At 66.7% G+C, this 10,766-nt stretch overlaps 1 protein-coding gene across 3 annotated transcripts in view; it reads right to left on the minus strand.

Annotated features, from left to right (window-relative positions):
* TNS1 (tensin 1) overlaps positions 1-8,020 on the minus strand; it is a 236,554-nt gene extending 228,534 nt beyond the window's left edge. For all 3 annotated transcript variants that reach the window (XM_067529461.1, XM_067529463.1, XM_067529459.1), the window contains exon 1: positions 7,806-8,020. In XM_067529461.1, coding sequence (XP_067385562.1) covers positions 7,806-7,838 — 33 coding nt within the window. In that variant the 5' untranslated portion in view covers positions 7,839-8,020. The remainder of the gene's footprint in view (positions 1-7,805) is intronic.
* Positions 8,021-10,766: the final 2,746 nt, after the last annotated feature.

Here is a 10,766-nt window from a genome sequence, read left to right on the forward strand (position 1 = left end):
GGCCACTGCGCCTGGACCCGCCCGCACTTTCTCTGAGCGGCACCGGCGAGAAGGAGCTGTACCAAGCGCCAGGTGGGCCGGGGCCCCGTGGCCTGGTCTGGGTCGGCCGGGGCAGGGTGCTGGGGGTCTTTCTGTAGGCACGGGCAGCGCAGAGGAGCCGGCGTGCTCTGCGCGGGACAGAGCCAGCCTGGGGGAGCACCGGGCTCAAAGGAGAGCGCTCGAGCGGGGCCCGCGGAGACCAGGGAAGAAAGGAGCGACCGTCCACCGGAGAAAGCAAATGACAGGGGAAACCAAGAGGGCACCGTGCCCCCCGCCCCCGGCGAGCCCAGATCACGACCGGGCTGCATCTCTGCCACGGGGAACCCGTCCGCCGCCTCGCAGCGCCCCAGGAACACGCCCTTTCCATCCCGGAAGCACGGAGAGCCGGCAGGCGACTCCTCCCGGCCCACACCCCGGCTGCCCTCAGCTGGCAGGGGCAGGGCCCAGCTGTGCGGGCAGCCCCCCTGCGGAGCTCAGGCCCCACGGACAGAGGTTCACGGCTGCAGACACATCTGGGCAGCACAGCTGCAGAGGAGGAGGCTGGTTCAAAATCTCCCCCCCCCTCGCTCTGCCCCAGATGCCCTGCATGACTGTGGGCACGTCATTGCCTCACTCTGTGCCTCTGTTTTCCCATCTGAGCAACGGGGCCGACCGCCCTGCCCAGCCTCACGCAGGGGGGACTGTGATGACAGACACATCGGGGAGGCGGATGATGCAGCGAAACGCCAGCCAAAGGCTCCGCGCCACGGTGCCCTCCACGCGGCCCCCGGGGCACCCCGAGTGGGCCCCTCCGAGCCACGTCTCACTGGCCCGCACCCCCAACTCCCATGGGGAGGGGGACACGTCGCCTATTCAGAGCTCGGGTGCGCCCAGCGCATACAGGAGCAGCCTGTGGCGGCCGGGATGAACGGTGCGTGAGCCGCTTCCTAATCAGTTGGGGGGGGGGGCCCGCTCCCCACGGCAGGAGCGTGGGGCGTGCGAGACCTTCCCAAGCAGCTCGCCCCTCCTCCCAGCCCCCGGCCAAACAAACCCCTGGTCCCTGGGGCCAGACACAAAACCAGCCCCCGGCGGGGTCGGAGCTGGGAGGGGGGATTAGCGTGTTTGTTTCTAGCCTGGCTCGTCTCCCTCCGGCGGGGGGCCCAGCTCCGGCTGGCGGGGGGGATGGATGGAGCCAGTGGGCACGGCCCAGGGTGCATGAGACCCACCCAGCTCATCCACCCCTGGGAAAAGCAAACTGGTGCAAGCGGGGGGGACGGGCCGGCTATTGGGGGGGGCTTTCCTGGCTCAGACACGGCCCCGGTGGAGTTGGCGAGCGACAGGATCGGAGTCCTGGCTCCCACTCTCTTTACTCAGAGGCTGGCCCGGCCTCGAGGGCTCCCCTCCCACTCTCCTGTGTGGGGGGCTCCCCGTAACCCCGACAAGGCTGGGCCCAGGATCCCAGGGAGGCCTGACCCCCAACCTTGTCCTGGTTCCTTGGGGCAGGGGCTGGGGTGTCCCCACCCCGGGGGGCTCTCTGCACTGGGCGTTGCCCTGACCCACTGAGCGATGCAAATGGTTCAAAGCAGATACAAGTTACTAAACAAGGAGCAATTTAAACAAAAGTAAAGAAAAGCGGAGAAAGGTGACAGGAAAACACCCAGTGCGGCCCCTGGCCCGGGGACCCACACCCAGCGTCTCTGGAGCGCGAGGGATGTTCACAGTCTGTGTCTCACGTCGCAGGCCCCTGCCTGGCTGCGCGGCAGGGATGCAGAGAGTCAGACACGGGCTCTGGCACTGGCCACACGCCCCCAGGCGCTAGGGGACGGGGCCCTTCTCCCCAGCGTCGCCCCCCAATGTCTGGGTCGCGCTCCCCGCCGAGGCCTCTTGGCTGGTGGCATCTCCCTGCAGCGAGGGTCTCAATCCGCACTCCCCAGCTGCTCACTGCACCCGGCTCCAGACGGCCCCAGCCCCGCTCGGCTCAGCTCGGCTCTGGCTGCTCCTCTGGTCCTGCTGCCGTGGCCCTGCTCAGCTCAGCTCCCCGGCCTGGGCTTCTTCTCCCATCTCCCACCCGCCGGCTGCTCTGTCCTGAGCTCAGCCCCGCTCTCTGGGGGCTTCCACCTAACAGCCATTACCTGACTAGGCAGCCGGGGCTATTTCCACCCAGCAGCCGCCCCCCGGGCTCTGGGCAAGGAGGGAGGCCGATCCCCAGCACCGCCGGCTGATGCACGAGGGGCTCTGCGCCCCCCGGGCCGGGGGAGCCCCGGCGTCTCCCTGCAGCAAAAGCGACTGGCGTCTCTTTGACCCCGGCCTCGAGAGCCCAGCAGCCTTGTCTTGGCTCGGCCTTGCCAACTGCCCCTTGCCTGTGCCCTCACCCCGCGGGAAACGGGCAGGGGGCGTCTAGGGGACGTGCTCTAGCCAGCGGGAGGAGGCGGGAGCCCCGCACAGGCTGCCCGTGGTCCAGATGGGCCCAAGCCTTGCTCAGGCGCCGGGCCAGGAGGGCCCAGCTCTGCACTTGGGGGGCGGGAGGCTGGCGCGGGAAAGAGACGGGGCCCTAGGCCGGCGCTTGGGGCCTACTGGGCCTGGGAGCTCAGGAGCCGGCCCAACGTCCTCCAAGCAGCCAGGGGTGACCCTGCGCCCCGTCCCCCAGACTGGAGTGGGGAGAACGACCCACCACCTGCCCCCCAGGGAGGAGAGGGCCCAAACGCGGAGCCTGTCTCAGTCTTTCCCCTCCCTGAGCTGGTGAGGGACCCTTCCACCGGGGGGGGCACAATGGGAAGGTCTCACCAGACCCCACGTTTCCTATTTTTACCCCCCAACACCGGGCCAGGTCACTTGGCCTCTCCGTGCCACGGCTCCAGCGCGTCGACGCTGATTTCCACCAGCTGGGCAACCGCCCCCGGCCATCCACATACCGGTCAGTCCACATGCCAGTGTGATGCTTCCCGGGTGATTCAGCCAGGGGTGCCCACCCCTCCATGGCAAGGCGGAACCGGTGCCCCGGACCGGACCGGGTCTCAGAGAACACTTCAAACCAAAGGCCCTGGCAGTCTGGGCCGTTAAAGACCCCATGGTGGTTCCTTCCAGGACTACAAGGTATCATCTATCCTAGTGACCAGCCCAGATCCCAGCTGGGGCAATTCCAGCCCGTCTCCCTGAATTCCCCGCGCCATTTCCACTGTACTTCTCAGTTCCCTCCCACCCCTAACTGTGGCGCGGTGTTGTTGTGCACTGTTCAGAAGCGGCCGTGCTCCACCCCAGAGGCAGCTGCCTTTGAGAGACAGGTGACACAATGGTCACAAGGCGGAACTGAAATTGAGGAGAGCGGCAAAATCTTCCACTGCGGTAGAGTCTAAGCAGCAAAGGTTGCCCCCCTTGGCCACCAGGTCCCGGTAAAGTGTACCCTTCCCCACCCCAATGGGGGGGCCCTGGGTTTAGGGGGCTGCCAGGATGCAAAAGTCCACAAACGACCCTGTGCCCTGGTGGCCCAGGCCTTTCTCCTCCATGTGTCGGGGGAAGCCCTGGCACGCACACGCTCTAATCAGCTGTTCGGGCAGAGCTGGCTCAGCCCAGCCAGCGGCATCCCAAGTGGGCCGAAGGCTGGTCGGGCACATTAAAACGCAGGGCCATTCCATCTGGTCTGGCAGGGCCGGTTTCCCCTGGCTCTGGGACACGACGGGACAGCTTTCAGCCTCGCGCCACTGAGAGCAATTCCCAGGCAGCGCGACTTCACGTCCAACCCCCACTTTCTCCTATCACTTAGCTCCCTCCCACTATGTCAGGCAAATTCCTTCAATGGGACGTGCGTCTGTCTGTCTGTCTGTCTGTCTGTTTGTGGGCATGCTCTGCCCCACGGGGAATCACGCCCTCCATTCCCCCACCTCGCCGCCGACTGTGTCCACCGCAGCAACGCTCCCCATCCAAATGAGCCACCGACACCCCACCCGGTTCCCAGCCAACAGGGCAGCCCGGCCGCCGTTGGAACGGGTTGGATGAGAAAAGGGGTTGCTCAGAAACAAGGCGATTTTGCACGGCCACCCTGGGGCATCGTCCAAACCTCTTCGCCGGGACAGCGACCGCGCCCTGGACAACGCGCGTCAACCGCAGATCTCTGACCTAGGGTGCAGGGGGCCCCCAAGACCCCTTCCCGGCACCAGCTCGCATCACTAGTCTCTGCTCTGGAGCTAAGCTATAACACGAGCAAAGCAAACCATTGCTCAGCCACGGCCCTTCGTGCACCCTGCAGGGAACTTGGAGGGAGGAGCAGGAGGGGACGAGCCAGGGGGCAGCGCCGGCGGAAAGCCAGTCTGAGTGCACGAGGCTGGAACGTCGGCGCCTCTGCAATCGCAGCCCCTCTGGCGACGGTTCTCCTGCTAACGAGCCCGTTCCGTTTCATAGGCACGGCCCCCCTCGCCCGTCATTGCCCAGCAGGCAGCACATGGAACCGGGGAAAAGCGTTGGTCCAACTAACCCCAGTGCGGAGGTCTCCTCCAGGCATCTGCCCTCCCTTCACCCATGCGCGCGCGTGCTGCTCCTTGCCCAGTGAGCACAGCCGCCCGCCTGCCTGCGTGTGCCCAACAGCATGAGCCGTCACGCTGGCTTTACTTCTAATTGCTTAAGATAAGGCGGCCCAAAGCAAAGCCAGGCCTTGGCTTCAGGTGACTCTCCAGAAGATAAGCACGCTTCTGGAGCCAGGAAAGGGACAGCATTGAAGTCCCTGCGGCGGGAGGTGACATTGCTAAACTCACTCCCTCCCCACCCGTGCCTCCAAACACCTAGACGCATGAATGGGACTCCCAAAGCAAAGGGAGAGTCGTAAAAAGATAAAGCAAGCGGCAGAGCCAAGAACAGAACCCGGGGGTCCTGACTCTCAGTCTTTTATTCTGACCATTAAAGAGCTCTCCACACCAGATCCAGGAATATGTGGAAAAGAAGGTGTGGGACATTGATAGCAATGTCTCTGAATGAGCAGTTAGGACTGGAGACAATTGATAAGGGAAGCTAAAGGTGTTGGGTTAAGGATAATGAGGGGGTCTTGTGGTTTTAATCTATCAGGAAGAAAAGGACCTAGCAATGGAATACTTTGGGTACTACAGCAGGCTTGGTGAATTGTCCATGATGATACAGACAAGGCAGAAACATTAAATAAATATTTTTGTGGCATATTTGGAAGGAAGCAGCTGTCCTCTGCTTTTCACCATGCTCCCACTGCTTTTAATCCTGTTGTGGGTTTTCAAAGGGGACATGGGCCAGGGAACAGGCTGTCCCAGCTCACGGAGTCCACTGAAATCAGGAATCTTTGCAGGACCAGGTGGGCTAGTGACTAAGCAATCAGGACAACTGGGTTCTATTCTTCCCTCTGCAACCCACCTGCTGAGTGGTCTCGGGCGAGTCATTCTGCCTGTTTCCCCCTCCACCCTCTGTCTGCCTTGTCTATGCAGGCTCCGTGGGGCAGGGACTGTCTCTTACTTGGCCAGCACCTGGCACCATGGAGGTTCTACTGTCGGGTGCTTGGGAAATGCAGATCACGCAGGTCACCTCTTCCCGGGCCTCAGCTCACTCGGCAGCAGAAGGGTGCTAAGACTTTGCCCTTTCCCACCGGGGTGGCAGGGTTGAGACCAAAGCACCCTGAGGGGCCAAAGTCACATTGCAAAGCTCAGCCCGACCCTCCCCCGCCCTGCGCCCATCTCCTCGCCCACCACGGGAGGCCCTAGAGAACACGGCAAAACCCGTGGAACAATGGTTCCCAGAGGCGACCCAGCCCCGCCAGCTGGAATGAGCCCTGCAAAGGGGGGGACAGGGACCCCAGAATAGGCAACACCCCAGAGCAAAAGATCTGGGGAACAGGACCCGAACGAAGAGCCGCCTGGCCGGCCTTCCCCTGCATGGCTCCCCAGCTTCCCCTCTCGCAGGAGCCAGGGCCCAAGCCTAATTTTTTCGGGCCCAGAACAAACTTGTAACACGGGCCCCCTCCCACATGCACACCACAATCCCTCATCCCGTACATACAGTCTCATGAGCCATGAAAAATGTTTTCCTCATGGCAGTGGGGGTTGCAGCCTGGGCCAGGGCCTCCGGGCCCCATAAAGCGTACCCTTTTCCCCGCTCCACGTGGGGGCTCCGCACAGGCAGCCCAGCCTCTTCTGGGCCCCCCGGCTCAAACTCAAACAAGCAGGACTGCACCGGAGCAAGAGCTCGCCCCCCCTCCCCAAGCCCTGACGTCAGCCGTCAGTTATTCATTAGCTCGTTACAGAGCTGGCTGGGGGAAGAAAGCTCCAACACTCATCCTAGCTGCAAATCCCTGCCGCTGCTGTGTTCCCGATTCTCCTACGCCCCCTGCCACCCGCCCGCCCCTGCCTCCAAAGTTATTCCTGGACCAAATCCGCCTGCCCCCATGGTAGTTCCTCCCCGACAGGTTAGGCCGGGTCCCAGCCCACACTGGGCCCAGCCTAGCTCCAGACAGGCTTGGGGTAGGTCCGGTGGACAGGTGGCAACAGGGCCATGGCACTACCAAGGGGGGGGTCCCCCGGAGGGCTGGAACAGAGGGGCTTTGGGGAAAGACGGGATGCTCATTGTCATGCGGCTGCCATCCCACGGGGCAACGTCTCAGCACCCCCCACTCCCAGGCTCACCAGTCACGCCTGTGGGACTCTCGCTGGAGGAGGAGATAGCGCTGTGGTGGCATGGGGGGCAGGGGGCTGAGTAAAAGGCGGAGGCTGCCTGGGGCAGCCGAAGAGCCCCAGAGCAGAGGTAATGGGCAGGGACTCTCCTGTCGGTCGGGGTTTGTACAGCACCTAGCGCAGGGGAGTGCGGGGCCACGGGTGGGCTCCCAGGCATATGGGCAATAAAACAAGAACAACGCCGCGAGATATCTCACCACCCCCAGATTCACAACCGCAGGCATCCCCCCCAGATTTTCACACACCAGCTCATCCCCACAGCTGGCTCTGACTCCATTCCCCCCAGCAACCAGTGACCCGGCCATGCCCTGCTGCCTCTGGCACTGGGGGGGAAGGCCATCTATCCCAAGGGGGCTATACTCCCCGCCATTCCCGTCCAGCAACCAGCCTCCAGCACACCAAGACACAGCCCCCCTCCCCCTCAGCTCCTGGGGCCTGATTCTGCGAGGTGCTGAGCTCCCTCTGAGGTGATGGGGAGGAGAGGGAACAGCAGGGACCCCACAGGGGGACCAAATAGGGGGACCAGACAGCAAGTGTGAGAAATCGGGATGGGGTGGGGTGGGGGTAACAGGCGCCTGTATGAGACAAAGCCCCAACGACCGGACTGTCCCTATCACACCAGGGCAGCGGGTCACCCTAGGACCCAGCCCGCAGCCCAGCAGGCGAAAGGCGAATTCAGGCACCCCAAAAAGGGCTGCCGGAGCAGTCGGCAAAGGAGCATTTCGGAAGAGAAAAGAGCAGCAAAGAGAAGTCCCCCCCGCACAAGGCTTTCCCTCCCACCCCCGCACGGCTAGCTGGCTACCAGCTCGGGTAGCCAAGATGCTCCCGGAGAACTTCAAGAGTTTCCTTGCAAAAGCAGACTCCGGAGGGACCCTCGTCTCAGGCCAAAGCGCTATTCCCCCCCCCCCGCCGCCCGCCAGGGCTGCAACCAGCCGTTTGCAATCCCTCCACTTACTGGAGACCCCCCCCCCCCTCCGGCCCCCCAGCCCCGCCTGGACCTGCAGCCCAAGAGACAACCCGTCCATCCGGCGTGGGCTGTGCCCCCCCAGGGCAGCCCGGACCGGGGGGGACCCGGCCTTCCCCCCGCAACGCCTGGACGCTTCCACCTACCCAGAGCATGCAGGACAAGCAAACCCAGGTCATCCTGGCGCCGGTTCGGGCCCCCGCGAGGTTCAACGAGAGCGGGGGGGTGTCAGCCCCGGGCGCGGGGCAGCGGTGGGGCGGGCGGGCCAGCCCGGCCGGGGGAGATGCCGGCCCATCGCCGCGGCGGGCAGCCGCTGTCTAGGTGGCTGAGCCGTGCGCCTAATCCCGGCCGCCTGCCCGTCACGCCAGCTTTTCTTCGTCTGCTCGGGGCAGTCCCTTCACCTCCCCAGGAGGAGGCGGCGCCTCGCCCGGAGGAAAACCCTGGCAGCGCCTCGCCCCCTCGGCAATCCGCCCCCGCGCAGAGCCGGCCCCTTTCCTCGTAGAAGGATCCGAGCGCCCAGATCTCCCCGGACTGTCCCCGTCCCCCCCAGACCAGCCCCGGCCGAGGCTGCCCCGGCCTCCTGCCCTCGGTGGAGACAGGCGCCGCTTCGGGTCCCGATCCGGTTCCCAGCTCGCTCAGCCCCCGGCGAGATTCGTGCCCAGGCTGGCGGCAGAGGCCGGACTGTGCCGGGTTTCCAAGGGGCATTTCCCAGCTCCCCCCCCCTTTTACAATGTTGGAGGGGGGGCGAGGTGAATTCTGTGCCAGCCCCCGGGACCCGCCTGCCCCCTGCACCAGGACAGAGACCGAGCTGCCCACGCCAGGCAGCCCCCGCCCAGGGCCCTCGCCCCCCAGCAGCGGGCAGGGGTCGCGGCTCCGTGGACATTCAGCCCGGGGGGCTCTGGGGGGTGCGGGCACGTCTCCCCCGGCCCCAGGCGGCCTCGCCCTGCGGGGGGGACTCGGGCCTCACTGCCCGCCGGGTCTGCACAGGGCGGGGAGACCTGCCCGGCCCCTTGCACCCTCCGCGGGGCAGAGGACACAGCCCGCCAGGTGGGGCGGCGGCCAACGAGCGGCTCCGGCACGTTCGAACCAGCTGCGCGCCCCGCTCCGCCGGGCCGGGCCCGGATTGGGAACCGCTGCGCCCTGGAAGCGTCTTTCCCTCCCCCCGGCCCGAGCCAACATTTGGTTCGCATTTCCTGCCCCCAGCACCGCCGCCTTCCACGTGTGCCTGGCCCGGGGGAGCCGGGGGGGGCCGGCAGCCGCCCAGGAGGGGTGGGGGGCCAGTTTGGGGCTAAACACGCAAAGTTCAGGGTTTTCCTGCGGCCCGGCGCCCAGAGACCTTCACAGGCCTTCCAGGCGCCGGCTTTGCCGGGGAGACACTGCGCCCCGCCTCCGCTCCGGGCCGCGGGTTCGAGCCCAGCCTCGGCCAGCTGCGTGGCCCAGCTCCCGGCTGCCTGCCCGACTCTGCCAGCCGCTTCCTGCGGGGCACGTCCCAGCCGCCCGGAGCGCGGTGCCAAGGGCCGGGCAGGGCTGGGCCACACCCCGAACTGGGGGTCCAGCTCCCCGGCCCCACGGGCACCGGGCCGGGCAGCGGGGCGAGCCCCTGCCCCGCGACACCCCGCCCTTGGCGTTCACCCCTGGCTGCTGCTTCCTTCCACCTTCACGGGAGAGCGGGTCCTGCGCCCGGCGCCCAGCCCCGGCAGATACCCGGGCACCCCTGCGCCTAGGGCCGGAGGGGGAAGGGAACTCTCCGGGAACTCTCGGGGGGGGGGACTTCCCCTCCCCCCACAACACACACCTCTGCACCCCAAAGGTTCCCCCAGCCTCGCATTGCAGGGAGGGGGGGGCTGCCCTACCAGCTAAGGGAGAGAATTGGCACCGTCATCTTTCCAGCCTCCCCGCTCCTGCTCCCGCGACCCCCCCCCCCACACACACACATGCACCCGCTGTGTCCCCCCGTCTGTCCTCTCTTCACCCCAGGCCCCGCTCAGGCAGCCAGAGACCCGGGCGGGCCCCTTCTCATCCCTCCGGCGCTCAATGGGAGGCGGCGACTGAGGCTGGGAGCGGGGCCGGCCCGGCCCGGCCCCTGTTTGTCTTCCCCGGACAATGCGGCCTTTTATAGGGGCCGCCGCAGCCCCGCGCGGGACCACCCCGGCTCCCTGGGAACACGCGGCCCCCCCAGCCCTGCACAGGGACCCCCCGCGTCACCCCGAGGGCAGCATCCCCCAGCCCCGGGACACGCGCTGCCGGCTGCTCCCTCTGGGGAGGCGCGGCAGGGCAGCCGGAGGCTGCAGCGGGGCGGGGGACCCTGGAGATCCACCAAAGAGGGGCTGGGGCCAGGAGCCGTGGAAGGGGGGGAGAATGGGGCTGTAGCCTCAGGACCAAAGGGGGCAGCCAGGCCGTATTGTGAGGGGGGGGGCGCCAGGCAGCCGGGGGGGGGGGGCGATCGGGGGGAGGCTAGGACGCGTGGGGCGCAAACGAGGCCCTGCAGCTTTTGGGAGACGAGGACCGTCACCCGCGGGGCACTGAGGGCGGGGGAGCTGCTGCCCAGACACCCAGCCGAGGGCCCCAGCGAGCGAGGGGCTGCTGGAGAGCGGGGATGGCTCCGGACAAGCGGGCATAGAAATGGGGGTGGGGGGGGGCTTCACCCAACTCCCCGGGCCCGGAGCCAAAGCCAAGGGAGAGGCGGCTGCACGTTCAGGGAGGATCGGGCCGGGGGTCCCTGGAGCCGGCTGGGGAAGGCAGGAGGGGTCGCCCCGGGGGGGGGGGGCTCTGGGCACGTGACGCACGGCCCGTGGGGCGCCTAGGCCGGCCAGCCTCCTGCAGATGAGCTGGGGGACGGGGACACCCCCCCTCCTTCCACGGGGAGCCTGGGCTGATGGGGAAGGAGGGGCGGACCTGGCCCGATGGGCCCAACCCGGACAGCGAGTCCGGACCGCGGACAGCTGGAGCCCTGGGGGGGGGGGGGGGCGCCCAGGCCGCCGAGCCCTCCGGACCTTAGCATCACAGAGCTGAGCTGCTGTATCCTTGGGGGGGGGGGGCACCCTCACCTCCTTCCTGCCCCCCCCCCCCCGCAGCTCTAGGAGCCGGTCACCACAGTATCCTGGCGC

The sequence above is a fragment of the Emydura macquarii genome, unplaced genomic scaffold, assembly GCF_026122565.2.
Source record: "Emydura macquarii macquarii isolate MOO-44397 ecotype Brisbane River unplaced genomic scaffold, CSIRO-AGI_Emac_v2 contig_2988, whole genome shotgun sequence".
In the NCBI taxonomy this organism is placed as follows: domain Eukaryota; kingdom Metazoa; phylum Chordata; order Testudines; family Chelidae; genus Emydura; species Emydura macquarii.